This window comes from Microcaecilia unicolor, chromosome 9 (genome assembly GCF_901765095.1).
Source record: "Microcaecilia unicolor chromosome 9, aMicUni1.1, whole genome shotgun sequence".
Classification (NCBI taxonomy): Eukaryota; Metazoa; Chordata; class Amphibia; order Gymnophiona; family Siphonopidae; genus Microcaecilia; species Microcaecilia unicolor.
This window is the reverse complement of record NC_044039.1, coordinates 48,667,084-48,684,662: the sequence shown is the minus strand read 5'-3', so window position 1 is coordinate 48,684,662 and position 17,579 is coordinate 48,667,084. Positions and strand designations below refer to the sequence as shown.

The 17,579-nt window shown below is 41.9% G+C and overlaps 1 protein-coding gene across 1 annotated transcript in view; it reads left to right on the top strand.

Moving 5' to 3' along the window:
- The window catches only part of LOC115477495 (putative ATP-dependent RNA helicase DDX11-like protein 8), a 348,371-nt gene that overhangs the window by 109,977 nt on the left and 220,815 nt on the right, over positions 1-17,579 (top strand). Inside the window, 2 exon segments of the mRNA XM_030214406.1 lie at positions 1,110-1,261; positions 9,777-9,822. Coding sequence (XP_030070266.1) covers positions 1,110-1,261; positions 9,777-9,822 — 198 coding nt within the window.

The following is a 17,579-nucleotide window of genomic DNA, read 5'->3' as shown; positions in this document are numbered from 1 at the left end:
CTTCCAAGGCTTCTTACTAACTCCTTTCTTGTTCCCGCTCTTCCCCGGACCTCCTGGTCCGGTGGCTGCAGGAACCAATATGGATCTTCTTCGGTTCACTGTGTGGCAAGAACAGTTTGTTGTTCTTGACCTTCAAGTTGTTACATTTTGGTATGCATTTTCTGTTTCTCACCCGCCTTGCTGGAGCCAGCCTCTCAGGGAGATAAGGGGGGCTGCTTTGCCCACAGCATGTCCTTGGTGTTGAGCTTCTGCTGTAATTTTCCACAAGCTGCAAAGCTGTTTCTTGCTGACACAGAGATGTGCGGGTCAGAGTTTACAGTCTCCATTTTGCTGTCATAGGATTATACAGGCCAAGGCCCGCAAGGTGAGACACACAGGGAAATACTCCTACAACATGTTAGGCTCACATTGTGTCCTCAGCCTGTCAGCAACTGCCAAGGTTACCTTATATGAAAGGCATGATCTCAGCTCCTGAGAAAAGCACTGTATGTTGCAAAGATGCTAACTTGTTAGGCCATCTTGTGAGAACCAAACTGAGGCCTTAGTACAGGCCTTAGCCCTTGGTAATAGGCCTAACATAGGTAGGAATATACACTAAATAGATATCTTTATCTGCTGTCCTATTGTGTTTCAGAATGTTCCGACATACTGTCTTGTCATGCTGACTGGTGATAGAATTCAAGCATGCATGGGACAGATACAGAGGGTGGTGGTTATGACAAATGAAGGAGATGACTGGAGATTGAGTAGGTTCTGAAGTAACACAAGAGCAATCTAGGACACAGGTTTGGGCCAAGAAGTCTTTTGTGTGCTGAGAAATACTATGTTATCTTCTAGATATTTATGGTTTAAAGCTTACTACTATTATTCTGATTTGATGTTCTTAATATTCTGCTGTTAACAAGAAAATATGGATAATATCTAGAATCTCCTTTATGTTGTGCTAGGGAGAGATCTGCTCATTCCTTCTGGCTGCTTTCAGACCCGCACCTGAGTTTTTAGAAATTTGGTTTTAGGATTTTAGATTCAGTTATTCACTTTTCCAAATTGAGTTATTTCCCTGTCCAAGTGAGCCTATAGTCTACATTGTACCTCTCTGGTTCTTGCAGAGGGCTGAAGATGAGGAGTTACAGCATCTACTACAACTTAGTAAACACATGTTATCAGAGAGCCCAGAAATGCCAGAGCCACCTGATCACAGTGAGGAGGAGCTGATCCTGGCAGAGTATGAAAGCGACGAAGAAAAGAAAAAAGGACCTGGGTAAGCTTCTGATGGCACATATATATATATATTGGAGTATTTTATAAAATACGTATGCATGTCTGAACTATTCTTCTTTTCACCCAAACTACACCCTAGGAAAGCCTATATAGTACACTTAATCAGCGCAAATCAGTGATTCTCCTGTCATTAGACTTTTCCGCAGCTTTTGATGTGATCAACCACTCCATTTTACTACATCGTCTTCATTCTATAGGGGTTGCTCTCACAGTCTTAGATTGGTTTATTTCTTTTCTCTCTGATTGTTCATACACTGTAACTTTTAATGGCACCAAATAAAATGTATTGAACTTTTTCAGGATCTTGTCAGGTATTTGTGACCTGGATTGGCCACTGTTGGAAACAGGATGCTGGGTTGATGGAACTTTGGTCTGTCCCAGTGTGGCAATACTTATGTACTTATGCACATCTACCTCTTTTAAGCCTGGTATTGGAGTCCGTCAAGGATATCTTCTCTCACCAATACTTTTCAATATTTTTCTAGCTTCTCTCTTGACTTTAGCTCAATCTCTTGGTATGACAATGTACGTGTACGCAGATGACATCTAGATTCTCTATCCTTTAGATTCCTGTAGTTGTCTTGAACTAAATGCTTTGAACCATAAGCTTATTTCAATTACTGATTGGCTTTATGAAAATAATCTGGTACTAAAGGCTAGATGGGAATCTACTAGAAACTCAGCTTTCTTTTTTCTAGCTCCCTCTGTTTGGAACTGTCTTTCTAAAATTGTTAGATTGGAAGAGTCCTGTGTTTAGTTTCGCAAACTTTTGAAAACATATCTTTTTCAGGATACGTTCGATAATAATCTGGGATGAAAGGGGAAAAACAGACAGAATGAATATGCAGTAACAAATAATATGCTTGTTTATACAGTTTGTTATGAATGATTGCCCATTGTTGTTATATCTTTTAGAATGGATGTTTTAGTTTGCTGTGCTTTTCTATCAAATTAATGGATTTCTTATATGTTTTTTTTAAATATGATATGTTATTGTTAAGATGTAAACCGTTCTGTTTTGTGAATGCAATTAGTAAAATGGAGTGGTTGATCACATCAAAAGCTGCGGAAAAGTCTAATTACAGGAGAATCACTGATTTGCGCTGATTTAAGTGTACTATATAGATTGCCATTCCTAGCAGTGAAGTTTTGGTACTATGCTTTATTTATTTATTTAGAACATTTATATCCCACAGATTCCCACCATGGTGGGCGCTATGTGGCTAACAACATTTATGAAAAAAACATCATACATATTCAAGGTCGGGGCAGAGAATAAGTAACATCATGGGAGGGGAGCAAACAACAGGAGATACAAACGAGGGCCGGTAGGAAATTAAATAACAGAAGAGTATGCTCAACCACATAGATAAGTCTTACGGGACTTCTTGAACAGATTGTGGTCGGAAGTCTCCTTTAAAGTAGATGGTAGAGCATTCCAGTAACGAGGACTTGCAAAGCAAAAGGAGGAGCTGAAGAGCAATTTGTATCTCAGATTCCTGCATTTAGGGTAGTGGAGAGTAAGATAGGTTCGAGAAGGCTTTATGGAATTTCTGGAAGGGAGGTCAATCAGGCTGAACATATAAGCTGGAGCTTCCCCGTATACGATCTTGTGGGTTAGAGCACAGATTTTGAATTCAATACGCTCTTTTATTGGGAGCCAGTGAAGTATTCTCTCTAGGGGGTTTAGCTGCTTCAAACCTTGATTTTCCAAATATTAATCTCGTAGCTGTATTTTGCGCCGTCTGAAGTTTCTTTAGGATGAGTTCTTTGCACCCGGTATAAATCCCATTACAGTAATCGAAATGGCTCAATACTAGAGAGTGCATTAGAGTCCGGAAAAGGTTTCTTAAATGCAGTTTGATTGGGGTGAAGGACTGAGGTTTGTGAGATAAAGTCAAGAAGTTGTGAATGGACAACTGCTTCAGCAATTTTGGAAGTAAAAGGGAGGTTTGCAACTGTTCGGTAATTGTTGGGGTAAGCAGCTGTACCAGAAATATCCTTGAGCTTTGGACAAATGGTAGCTAGATTCCAACGTTCTGGAACTAGCCCGGAGGACAGGCTATTAGTTATCATCACATGGGGAAACAAGAGCAAGGAGTCTGAGTGTTTCAGTAAAGTTATAAGTATTGGATCGGTGGGTGCTGTGGTTATTTTCATAGAGGCAACGAGGCAGGCTAAATCTGATTTATAAGGAGTATTAAAGTGGCTAAAAGTACTAATGGGAATAATGTTTGATGGGGTGGAAGAAGGTTGTGGTATAGAAGTTGAGGGAAAGTTGCTTTGTAATAGGTGGATTTTGTTCAGAAAGTGACTAGCTAACTTCTTTGATGAGGGAGTATGTGTTGGACTTTTGCAGTTTTAAAGTGGTTAAATCTTTTAGTTTTATAAGGAATCGAAGTGTTAGTGCCTTTTGAATCATGTTTGAATAGTAATTTCTTTTTACTTCTGTAACAGCGAGTTTACAGGAGTGTTCCATACTCCTATAGATAGGGTAGTAGCTGAAGGATGATGATGCCATTTCCTTTCTGCTTGGCAAAGTTGTTGTTTACATCGATGGAGATCGTGAGTATACTACTACTACTACTATTTAGCATTTATATAGCGCTACAAAGCGTACGCATTGCTGCACAAACCGAGGGTTGTGTTTATTGTGTTGTATAGAAATTGTACGAAATTGTTGTGGTGCGTTGCTTCGAGCGCTGAGGAAAGTTCATCATCCCATAAAAGTACCTAGGTTTAAGTTAGAATTAGATAATAATGATGTTGGATTGAAATTTGTGAGGTCATGGTAGGGAATGTGTTTAGTTGTTGACAAAGAAGGGATCGCATGGGTACGATAGTTGAAAAGAATTAGTGAGTGGTCTGACCATGGTAGAGGAAGCACTGCAGAAACAAAATTGTGATTAGTAGGGTAGGAATGGTTAAAACTAGATCTAAAGTGTGCCCCCCCCACAGGTGAGTTGGACTAGTGATGTATTGCGTAAGTTGTAAATCAGAAAAAAGATCTGAGATAATCTTGAGAGAAAGGGGCAGAGTATCCAAGTGAAGGTTGAAGTCTCCTAAAATGATCAGGCTACAAAAGTGAAGGCAAAAATCTGTAATCACAGATTGTAGAAGATAGGAAGCAGTAGTGGGAGGAGGGGGTGGTAAAGCAGAAGAAAGTTGAGAGGTGATGAGATACTGATGTGGAATTTTAGATATTGTAAAACAGGTTGTGGAGAGTTGGTAAAGTTAAATATTGAAAGTGTTGCCATATATTACGGCCACTGCTCTGCCTTTACGAGTTACGTGGTTGCAAGTTAAATAGAGATAACCCGGAGGGGTTGCTTGGTTCAGGCTTGATGCATCCGTATCTGTTAGCCATGTCTGTCATGGTATGTAAGCAGACAGGTGACCAGATCCAGAAGGGCAGTTTCTATGATTTTCTAAACCCCGTCTGTTGGAGGTGGAGTATGGAATGCTGTTCATGATGATCCTCCAAATGCGAACAAACAATTTGGTCAGTTAATTTAGAAACAAAAGGGGGAAATAGAGAACAGAGCAGAACTTATAGACTTATCTTTCAAGTATCAGGAACAGTACCAGAAGACTGAGGTAGTAATTAACACGTGAAGGAAAGGAAGAAGGGAATAAAAAAAATGCTTGTTGAATGAGGATGACATGGGATCCTGGGGTGCATGTAGTGGAACTCATAGTGGCTAGAAGTGTAGTCAGCTGAGCAAGGAACAGAGATGGAAGGCCCTGGAGAGACCGGAGCATGAGGAGTGACTTCTGAAGAAGACACAGAGGGTAACTGAGGGGCAAAACAGGACCATTTGAAGGAAAATATGCGTGGATGGCAGAGAGAGCAGCGAAATGTGGCTAATGCATCTTCTGATGATGGAGAAACACCTATGACAGAAACTGAGGGTGGGGAGGTAAGTTTATGAAAAATTTAACAAAGCTCACAGGAGGTTGGGGCCCAGAGACTCAAAGAGGAATAGCCTGGGTGACTGCTAGTTTATAGTGAAAAGCCAAATCTCTGTAGTGAGAGAGGTCACTGGCAAGCTGGTTCTTCTGCCAGTGACGCTGAAGGTGGTGAAACTGGCGACTATATAAATGAAGAACTGGACCATACCATTGCTACATATGCTATATAAATGGAGAACATGGAGTATACCATGGCTTGATGTGCCAGAGAGGAGGAGACTAAATTGTTGGAGTGGAGCAAGATAATTGAAAATAGAAGTATTCCAGGAAGTTGCTTGTTCTTCAAGAGGGAGAGCAGTAAACAAGGATAAGGAAGTGGAAAGGTATCAGCAAAGGAAGTAGGGGTAAGTTGAGCTACAGACCGAGTCAGATGAGTAGAGGAGGACATTGGAGAAGCTCTGGCATTGGCAGTGAGGTGAAATTTAAGAAGAAAATGGTCTGACCAGGGAATAGGATAAGGAGGATTGGACAAGATTGAAATTGGGCAGATAGAGGGGTCAGCAAAACATTGAGGAGATTGCCAGCTTAATGGGTAGAGGCAGAAACATGTGGAGTCAAAGATAGGTCCTGTGAAACAGTAATGAAATCAGTAACGAACAGAGCAGAAGGGTCGTCGAGATGGCGATTGACGTCACCCAGAATAACAGTAGAAGGATGCTGAAGAGTATATTGTGCAAGAAATGACTGCAGACTTTAAAAAGTAAGGGTGGAGAAATCAAAAGAAGGGAAAAAAGGGTGGAGGGGGGAGAGGCACAGATAGAAATGGAAAAAGCCTCAATTGGAGCCAGGACTGGTGACGGGACTTAGCTGGATCAAAAGTGAGGAGGAGTGGAGAACTGCAAGGCCACCACCCCATCTGCCTGTGCGGTTAGAGTACAGATAGGAGTAACCAGGAAGGAGGGATTGGGAAAGGTAGGAAACTTCACTATCAGTTAGCCATGTTTCCCATAAACAGATGACGTCCAAGGATTGGTAGAGAATCAAATCATGTAAAAAGGCTTGCTTACCTCTCAAAGAATGGGCGTTCAGGAGGGCAAGATGGATAGAAAGGCGATCCTGTTGTACAGGTTTACAGGCAGAAGAGCATGGAATGGCAGTTAGCTGATGAACTAGAGGGTATGGTCATGAGAGCAAAAAAGAACGCCAGGTCCAAAGAACTGGTATGGGAGATAGAGTCATTACCAAAAGTCCCAAAATGAACAGAAATAAGTGTTTTATAGTGGATAAAAAGCGGAGTGGATGAACAGGCCATATTGATTAGAATGTGCACACGAAGGAGCATGTTCTGCTCCTTATGTGTGCTCCTTGCCAGTCACACGCCACAAAAGTAGCTTGCTCTTAAAGCTGGTGATACTGATGTCACTTCCAAAACGGGCAATGGGTGGGGTCCCTGCTGGGCAGGGGAGCCAAACAATAGAGGTTCAAGCTGGAAGAGGGAGCAGAAACAACAGTGCAGAATAACAGGCTAAGCCAGTGGTTTCCAAACCTGGTCATAATGAATATTCATGAGAGAGATTTGCATGCACTGGTTCCACTGCTTGCAAATGTTGTGAATATTCATTGTGGGTTTCCCGAAAACCTGAATGGCTGGGGTGCCTCCTCTCTGCATACTTGTCAGTATCCTTTCTAGAGAGACTTTTTTTTTCCACTAAGTAAGGGCCAAGTGCTCAAAACTACCACTGACATTAACATGTGGTTAACGCTGGGTTTGCTTGCACATTATACGGCGCTGAATGCTTAGAGGGCTCAAGCGCTGGTGTTAATATGCGAGTTAAACATGGTTGTATTTAAATGTATTGAAATGGATGTTAATGAGGTCAGTGAGTATTCCTTCCCAAAGCACAGAAGGAAATGATGGACCATAATGCAAAAAATTTACTGCCGGGGGGGGCAGCATAGAAGGTTTTACCAGAAGATTTCTTGTCAATTTCTTACATTAAACTGCAGGTTTTGTCTTCTGCAAGCGGAAGGAAACTTTTGCAACTTTAACTGCTAAAGATTTAAGTGCAAAAGATTTGCCAAATCTCATTGCAAATTGGATATATGCCCAAACAATCTTATGACATCTGCCCCTCATCAATTTATAACAGACCTCACGAATCACGTAAACTATATGCTACAAATTGGACTCTTTCCGAAGGAAAAAGGAAACATTCTACTCACTCCCATACCCAAAGACGCAAAGAAAAGTGCCAGTGAACTAACCAATTACAGACCAGTAGCATCCATACCCTTAATAACCAAGCTAACAGAAGGGATGGTAACCAAACAACTCACAAATTATTTAGACAAATTCTCAATACTACACGACTCCCAGTCAGGATTTCGGTCTAACCACAGCACGGAAACAGTATTAGTTACCCTCATGAATAAATTTAAACAAATGACTGCAACTGGCAAGAACATACTACTGCTACAATTCGACATGTCTAGCACCTTCAATATGGTTGATCATGGAATATTATTACATAACCTTGAATATTTTGGAATCAGAGGAAACGTTCTCAATTGGTTCAAGGGGTTCCTAACCACACGATCATACCAAGTGACATCTAATTCGACCACATCAGCTACATGGATACCTGAATGTGGAGTTCCACAGGGATCCCCCCTCTCACCGACTTTATTCAACTTAATGATGATACCCTTGGCGAAACTACTATCAAACCAAAACCTTAACCCATACATATACGCGGACGACGTAACGATCTATATTCCATTTAAACAAGAACTAAAGGAAATCTCCAATGACATCAACCAAAGCCTACACATCATGCACACATGGGCGGACACATTCAAGTTGAAACTCAATGCAGAGAAAACCCAATGCCTAGTACTCACCTCGCAATACAACACGAACAAATTCACCATCATTGACACACCAAAACTGAACCTTCCAATTTCGGACACCCTAAAAATTCTTGGAGTTACCATTGACCAACACCTAACACTTGAGAGTCACTCGAAAAATACAACCAAGAAGATGTTCCACTCAATGTGGAAATTAAAAAGAGTAAGACCTTTCTTCACAAGAACCGTCTTCCGCAACCTGGTACAGTCAATGGTACTTAGTCATCTAGATTACTGCAATGCACTCTACGCCGGCTGTAAAGAGCAAATAATCAAGAAACTCCAGACAGGTCAGAATACTGCAGCTAGACTCATATTCGATAAAACAAAATACGAAAGCGCTAAACCCTTATGAGAAAAACTGCACTGGCTCCCACTTAAAGAATGAATCACTTTCAAAATATGCACCCTAGTTCACAAAATCATTCACGGAGACTCACCAGCCTACATGTCAGATCTGATAGACTTACCACCCAGGAATGCTAAAAAATCATCCCGTACATTCCTTAATCTTCACTTCCCAAATTGTAAAGGCCTTAAATACAAACTAACGCATGCATCAACCTTTTCCTACCTGAGCACACAATTCTGGAATGCGCTGCCGCAAAACCTAAAAACGACCTATGAACAAGCCAACTTCTGAAGTCTACTGAAGACCCATCTCTTCAACAAGGCATACAACAGTGATCAATAAATATGAACTCCTGCACACAGATCCAGAACTGCCCCTACAATATTTGCTTGCCAAACCACTATCATGTTTTTTTTTCTTTCTCTTGCTATTACTAAATGTACATTTTCTATATAACTCTTATATATTTCTTAAATATTTCTTACTATGATTGCTTGCTAAAACACTACCATGTTTTATCATTATCATGTTACCCAAAATCTTTCTGTTGTTACTAAATGTATACTTTCTCATGCATTCTCACTATTCATGATGTATTGTAAGCCACATTGAGCCTGCAAAGAGGTGGGAAAATGTGGGATACAAATGCAACAAATAAATAAATAAAAATAGTGAGAAACAAGCATGTGCGTGAGACTGAGCAAAACTGAAAGTGAACACACACATCGGCACCTGTTTTTCTGTACTTAAATATAAGCATTCGAAAAATTTTAAGTGAAAACAATTTTGAAAGGCTTATATTTAAAAGTGCAGAACATCTCTGATGTGTGCTTATACCTCCAGATTTGTCTGGACATGTACACAAGAGCTGTGCTTGCTTTCAGTTTGTTAGTGCAAAATTAACTGCTCATGTTATTTACATAACATTTCCTTTGAGCATCGCTTAGCTATTTTTCTGCACTGTTGTTGCGTTATGGGGTTTTGCTTTGTGGGCTTTAGTGCCCAGCCTTGAGCATCATTCCCTAAATCCTTTATTAATCTCACCTAAATGCCCCAGTCACTATTATGTTTTCAGTTCTTTCCTTACTCCTGACTGGCTTTAAGTCAAATTTCTCTTGGCAGTACAATTCCCAGGAGCCTTTTGTTCTCAGCTCTTCTTTTTCTTAAGGTGATTTTACCTCTCTTGTTCTTACTTTCTTTACAGTGCCCTTTGTATTTCTAACTTGCTACTTTATCATCAATGAACGTTTTCTGGTGGTTTAATCTTCACAGCTAGATACACACTTCAGTGATATATTGATAGATTTCTGGTCTATCATAGGTTGGAAGAGGACGAGGAAGATTTGGAGGAAGAACATGTAACCAAGGTGAGGTGGGATCCTCCTTAGCAATAATATACAGTGAAAGTGGTGTCAGTTTATTTAATGGTGGGATGGGCTGAATTGAAAGCTGCGTGAAGGGCCAGAACAAAGCTGATTTTTACTATGAATTAGAAACAGCCATGTTAGTTCATCATAAAGCATCAAGGTTTATAAGGTAACTGTGTGATAATGATGGAAGGGATAAACAGATGATGGAAAGCTTGGAATAAACAGCACTTAATTTATAGGGTCCGAGAATCTGGGTGAGCAGACACTTGTTCAAAGTGAGTTGAAGCATAAAGATATAATGCCAACTATTATTTTTTCCTTATTATCTTTCCAGATCAGTCCAGACATGTGGGTAGTACACACTCTTGCCAGCAGGTGGAGACCCTGAACCACAGATTTATGCTGTTTTCTTTTAAAGGGTTCTGTACAGTCCACAGCCAGTCAATGTTTTCCAGTCTGTAACAGATGGTAGATGAGATATGCTATTCTGCTTGGTTCTGGTCTAGTAGTCTGTTGATAGGAAAACTACCTTGAAAATTGTAATTTTGAATTTCCTTGGCAGTGTATTGGGAGGATTAAAAAAAAAGAAAAAGGTTATCAGGCTAAGATCTTCTGGGCTGCTCCATAGTGCCTTGGGGTGCTCCACCCGATTGGTCTGCCCCCCCCCCCCCCACCCCCACCATTGCTTTTGTGCTGCCCGTGTCTCAGTCTCCCTTCCCTATTTCTGGGAGGGAGTTCTTGAGTGCCTAACAAGGAACAGCAGAGCTGATGGAGTAATACATGTAATACATTCTAACAGAGGTATCCTCAATCTTTCACTGTCCACTGCGACTGTTCCTGATGCCTTCAAACATGCCGTAGTCACACCACTCCTTAAAAAATCTTCATTGGACCCTACCTGTCCTTCCAACTATCGCCCCATCTCCCTCCTCCCTTTCCTATCCAAGATACTTGAACGTGCTGTTCACCGCCGTTGCCTTGACCTTCTTTCATCTCAAGCTATTCTTGATCCACTTCAATCTGGCTTTCGCCCCTTTCATTCAACTGAAACAGCGCTTGCTAAAGTCTCCAATGATCTGTGCCTGGCCAGATCCAAAGGTCTCTATTCTCTCCTCATCCTTCTCGATCTATCTGCTGCTTTTAACACTGTTGATCACAGCCTACTCCTTGATACGCTGTCCTCACTTGGATTTCAGGGCTCTGTTCTTTTTTGGTTTTCTTCTTGTCTCTCCCAGCGTACCTTTAGTGTATATTCTAGTGGATCCTCTACTTCTATCCCACTGTCAGTTGGTGTACCTCAGGGATCTGTCCTGGGACCTCTTCTTTTCTCCATCTATACTTCTTCCCTTGGTACTCTGATCTCATCCCATAGTTTTCAGTATCATCTTTACGCTGATGACTCCCAGATCTACCTCTCCACACCAGAAATCTCAGCCAAAATCCAGGCCAAAGTATCAGCCTGCCTGTCTGACATTGCTGCCTGGATGTCTCATCGCCATCTGAAACTAAACATGACCAAGACTAAGCTTCTTATCTTTCCCCCAAAACCAACCTCTCCTCCTCCCCCATTCTCTATTTCTGTGGATAACACTCTCATCCTTCCTGTCTCATCAGGTTGTAACCTTGGGGTCATCTTCGACTCCTCCCTCTCCTCTGCACATATTCAGCAGACTGCTAAAACCTGTCGTTTCTTTCTCTATAATATCAGCAAAATTCCCCCTTCCCTTTCTGAGCACACTACCAGAACCCTCATCCACACACTCTTATCACCTCTCGCTTAGACTATTGCAACTTGCTTCTCACAGGTCTCCCACTTAGCCATCTATCTCCTTTTCAGTCTATACAAAATTCTGCTGCACGACTAATATTCTGCCAGTGTCGTTATGCTCATATTAGCCCTCTCCTCAAGTCACTTCACTGGCTTCCTATCCGTTTCCGCATACAGTTCAAACTCCTCTTATTGACATATAAGTGTATTCACTCTGCAGTTCCTCAATACCTCTCCACTCTCATCTCTCCCTACATTCCTCCCCGGGACCTCCGTTCATTGGGTAAATCTCTCTTATCTGCACCCTTCTCCTCCACTGCTAACTCCAGACTCCGTTCCTTTTATCTTGCTGCACCATATACCTGGAATAGGCCTCCTGAGCCGGTACGTCAAGCTCCATCTCTGGCCGTCTTCAAATCTAAGCTAAATGCCCACCTTTTTGATGCTGCTTTTAACTCCTAACCCTTATTCACTTGTTCAGAACCCTTATTTTATCATCCTCACTTTAATATTCCCTTATCTCTTGTTTGTCCTGTTTGTCTGTCCTAATTAGATTGTAAGCTCTGTCAAGCAGGGACTGTCTCTTCATGTTCAAGTGTACAGCGCTGCGTACGTCTAGTAGCGCTTTAGAAATGATAAGTAGTAGTAGTAGGTTTTGGTGACAGAGGCAGTGAGTAGAGTTTGGAGTTTTTGGGTGTTGGAGGGAGAGTCCTTTAGTAGAGTGTAAGAACTGTTTATAAGGAGCGAGTCCCACTAGTGGTAGGTCAACAGAGACTATTGTTTCACCATGGCACATGGCAGCACAGTGCGAGTGTGGCCAGCGTTCACTTCCTGTGGCAGCCACTACTCCAGAGGTCTGCTTGGTAGTTGGTGCTGCTCACATGAGGAATACTGTGCAAATGCATTTTTCAGGGCTGGTTCCGTGATCACTGATGGCACTTAGGCTTTGGCATGAGAGAGGCTGCCTAAGATAGATGTTTAATATAAAAAGTCTGGGTCTCGATTTTGGCAGGAGCCACCGCTATTCTGTCTGCATTGGGGAGTATATAGGGCCAAGGGGGAGGTGCCCCAGTTCTAGGTCCCATGGATGAATCAGCTGAGAGTTTGCCCTTCTTATGCATAGGCTATCTATTTGAAGAAGAGTTTCTGCTGAGGGGGAACTATAGCTGCAGCAAATGTGGCTATGCGCATAGGAAGGGGCCTCAGTGGCTAAGAGGCCTAGACTTTCTACTGTATTGAATCTCAAGGACAGACTGTCGCTAGGGCCAGCTGTCTCATGATCCCAAGGAGGATTCCTCAGGAGCTTGGATGGACCTCAGGGAAGTTCCTTGGATGAAGAGGATGTGTCTCCAGGGTGGATGTCTTAGTGGTGCACTTCCTTATTGTCCATACCAGACCAGTTCAGAACCTGTGGATTATACCCATTGACCAACAGAAGCAAAGTAGTTCTGTGTGATTTGCCCCTTAATGGCACTTGCAGCCTTAGAATGCTGAGCATTTCTCTGTCTCCATGCAGTTGGTGAGACAGACTGTGCAACTTGTGAACTGTTTGAAAAGATTAGCTCCTGGAACCCAGTGGAGCAAGAGATTACTATTTTAAGAAAATTTAGCTCTAGGAAGAATCTGTTTATATATTTGGGGGAATAGGGCATAGCTCAGAGGAGTCAGCTTCCTCCCCATTTTCCCCCTTCACCCTTCTCTTCATTTAATTATTGAATACCAAATCTGAAGGGAGACAACAGTTTCAAGTGTATGCTTCATACAAGAATGTTTGTTAGCTCCTGCTGCTCTTCTGTGGAAAGAAAAGGTTCTGCATTGTTAAAATGGCCACCAAGGGACAAGTTCAGTTCTGTAATGTTAAGTCTCTTTCCTTTTCTTTTAGCAACCCTGAGGGAGCTTGGGGAGTTGGCCAAGTTTCTTTTAGAACAGATGGGGTAGTTTCTCCTAGCTGAGCAGGTTGCAGCACCAGCCTCAATTTCTGAAGCGGCTACCATGCATGACGAGACTTGTGGTTGTATAAGCTATGTGAGCCCCAGTGGGAAGTCGAAAAGGTGTATGGCAGGTATGGGACCCGACGCATTGCATCGGGTGACTACATTTTCTGTTGTACTGGTTTCTAATGCTGCCATCTCTGGGGAAAGCCCGTGAATAGCGGTAAATTGTTGTGGGGACAGCAGAGAGACCATATTGCCCTGGCAGAGGAAACTTGTGGCTCTTCACTTAATCAATGATATGAAGCATCCATTTTGGCATGTCCTTTCTCAGTACTATATTCTAATGTGTTTTTTTTTCCAGCTGAGCTGGAGAACCAGCAGACAAATATTTGTGAGTTTAAAAAGGCCTCTGTGAAGGAGCTTTGGGCTCTTACCAGATGGATCTCTGGGAGTATGAGCTTCATTTATTCCAGTTTTGTTTTCTAGTTACTTAGTGTCTTTCGCTTAAATGCTTCCAGTATCTTTTGCAGTTTTGCCTCCATGTTTTACATCCATTGTTTCCAGTCAGGGCTTATAAGAGATTTAAAAGATTGTAAGTGTAGTCTGGATTTTCTTTTTCGATTTCTACTTCAGGGGACAACTGTAACCCACAACTTGTGCATCTTCCTTAGTAGATCTAGAAAAGTGGTTCTCAACCAGTGTATCAGGACACCGGTGTGTCACCAGTTGCTGGGAAGTTTGTCACCAGAAATTTGACAAACAGCAAGTATGTGCTTTCCTTAACAATCAGGTGTGCCTGCAGGCTGAAGAGTGCAGCACAGAGCTATTTACTTGAAATCCCTTTTACCGTATTTTTCTGCTTCTGCCTTTCCGCAGTGATCTTCGTTGCTATCAGCCCAAGTTGGAAATGTTTAAAATTTGCTTCTCCTTTGTCCCAACATACATTGGCAATGAGCATCGTAGGCTCAGAATCCAGTAGTGCTGCCACCACAATCGCTGCTGCCATCAGCCTGAGCTGGAAATGCCGCATCTTGCTCTCTCCCTTTTGACCGTGATCATTGCTATCAGACTGGTCCATAAATGAAGGGTGCTGCTTCCTCTCCTGTGGCAATAGTCACTGCCATTGATGACTGCAGAGAAGGAGGAGATGGCCTAGTATAGAAGGTACTACAGAAGTTCTGAATAGCTTGTTTGTGTTAATTTCATAAAGCATCTGGCAGTGGATGGATTTTGTGGTGGAACTGAGATGATATAGAATCTTAATATATATATTTTTTTATATGTCCAAATTGTCCTAGTTCTGCTAGACTCCAGAATATGTTAAAAAAAAATTGATAGTGACAATGGGAATGTATCTACCATTTAGCTATTTATTGAACCACACCAGTCCCAGATATTTAATTAATGATGACATAAATGAAGATTAACGTTTTTGTGAAAAAAAAATAACTTTGGGTACTTACTCAAAAAGGTTTAAGCAAGCAGGAGAAGCTCTGGTCTGCTTAAACCCTGAACACCAGGCTGGGAGGGGATATTCAGTGGCACTTAACCGGACAGTGCTACTGATTATCCTTTTGACTGCCGCAGCACTGTCTGGTTAGTGCCATGGCAGTCCGGGGGCAGAATCAGGACAAAACCAGCAGATATGCAAGCACAGGCCATATTCGGTGCTGCTGCCTGCATATCTCACTGGGTAGATAGAACTGCTTTTTGTGAGGTCCTATCTTTGCGTGGTAAGGTATGCAGGTACAGGCACTGAATACCAGCTAGCACTGCATAACGTCCGGGTCTGTGGATGATCCAGATATTCAATGCTGGTGCCCTGACATGTCCTGGTATTGAATATTTGGGTCTGATTTGTCAGCGGCTTTAAAACTGATGACCTCCGTGAGTTTAAAATTACCCATTTTGATTTCAATTTAAAAAAAAATTAGGTTCTGTTAATAATATCTTATTTTTTTGCATTATTTTTAGCTACAGGAAAATATTTGGACACTTTCCTTTGTTCAGCTGCAGATTGTAGTTTTATGTGCATCACATGCGTATTCGTGGTCTGTCTGTGTTTCACACCAGGTTGAGAACCACTGTTGTAGAAAAAGCAGAATGTTAAGGGGATGTACCTTCTGAAATTCTCTTCTGAAGAAATGAGCTTCTGGTTCGTCTTTGGTGCTTACAGAATTTTAAATTTGTTGGAAAAGAGTTTCTGATTAATTATTTGCTCCTTTCAAGACCCTAAGGTTTATCGAGGCTTCAGTTCAGAAACCCTCAGTTTTAGACTCCAGTTAGGTACTTAGGGCTCTTTTTACGAAGGTGCGCTAGTGTTTTTAGCGCACACTGTGTAGATGCCCATAATATTTCTATGGGCGTCTACATGGATATCGTGCGCTAAAAACACTAGCGCACCTTTGTCAACAGGGCCCTTAATTTGTTGGAATGGGAATCTGCACAAACCATGTGAAAAAATAGCTGAACATAAGAACATCCATACTGGGTCAGACCAATGGTCCATCTAGCCCAGTATCCTGTTTCCAACAGTTGCCAAGCCAGGGCACAAATACCTGGCAGAAACCCAAATCGTGGCAACATACCATGTTACCAGTCGAGAGCAAGCAGTTTCTTCCCCATGTCTGTCTCAATAGCAGAGTATGGGCTTTTTTTCCAAGAACTTGTCCAAACCTTTTTTAAACCCAGATACGCTAACTGCTGTTGCTACATCTTCTGGCAAAGAATTTCAGAGCTTAATTATTCGTTGAGTGAAAAAATGTTTCCTCCTATTTGTTTTAAAAGCATTTCTATGTAACTTTCTTGAGTGTCCCTAGTCTTTGTACTTTTGGAACGAGTAAAAAAAATCGATTTACTACTACTCATTCTACACCACTCAGGATTTTGTAGACCTCAATCATATCTCCCCTCATTCGTCTCTTTTCCAAACTGAAGAGCCCTAGCCTCTTTAGCCTTTCCTCATACGAGAGGAGTTCTATCTCCTTTATCATGTTGGTTGCTCTTTTCTAATACTACTGTGTCTTTTTTTGAGATACGGCGACCAGAACTGAACGTAGTACTCAAGGTGAGGTCGCACCATGGAGTGATACAGAGGCATTATAGTATTTTTGGTCTTATTCATCATCCCTTTTCTAATAATTCCTAGCCTGTTTGCTTTTTTGGCTGCTGCTGCACTCTATGGCTAGTCTCTACCCAGTAACTTAAAAAGAGGGCTGTATGCTGTGTCCTCTGCCCTGAAAGCTCATTCTACTAGAGGAGAAGCTTCCTCTTGGGTAGAACATGGTTTAGTGCTTCCTCAGAAAATTTGTAGAGTGGCTACTTAGCATTCTTTTGTGTGACAGGCTGGATGAGCAGGCTCATCAGGTTGCTGTGTTTGGGGTGAGTATACTTTATTTTTTTTATTTTTGTTACATTTGTACCCCGTGCTTTCCCACTCATGGCAGGCTCAATGCGGCAGGCAATGGAGGGTTAAGTGACTTGCCCAGAGTCACAAGGAGCTGCCTGTGCCGGGAATCGAACTCAGTTCCCCAGGACCAAAGTCCACCACCCTAACCACTAGGCCACTCCTCCACCAAGAAAGTATACTGATGGAATGTTTGTCTTAGTCCTTCCCTCATTATGCACTGCCATGGTACTTTCTAAGGTGTCTTGACTGTTCTGGAGAAACAGTGAGAGAGGAGAAATTAGATCTTACCTGCTAATGATCTTGAATCTCTCCAGAACAGTCCAGAACTCATCCATATTTGAATAAGGGAGTTAGTAAAGATTCTATGCAGATTTAGGGACGAGGACCTCTTATCTGCTAGGTTTCATTTTCTTGAGCTACAGTATCTTGAGTTGATAAGGAATTTAGTGCTTATATGTTTGTTGTCCCTTGGTTTTGATGGGGAATTAGTTGTACTCTTGGTTTATGGAAATACTGGCTGTCTGTGGGCTACACAGGTTCTGCTGGCAGGAGTGAGTATTACCCAGGTGTCTGGATTGGTCTGGAGAGACTCAAGGAAAGATAATTAGTAGGTAACATCCAATTCTCCATGTATACAACATGG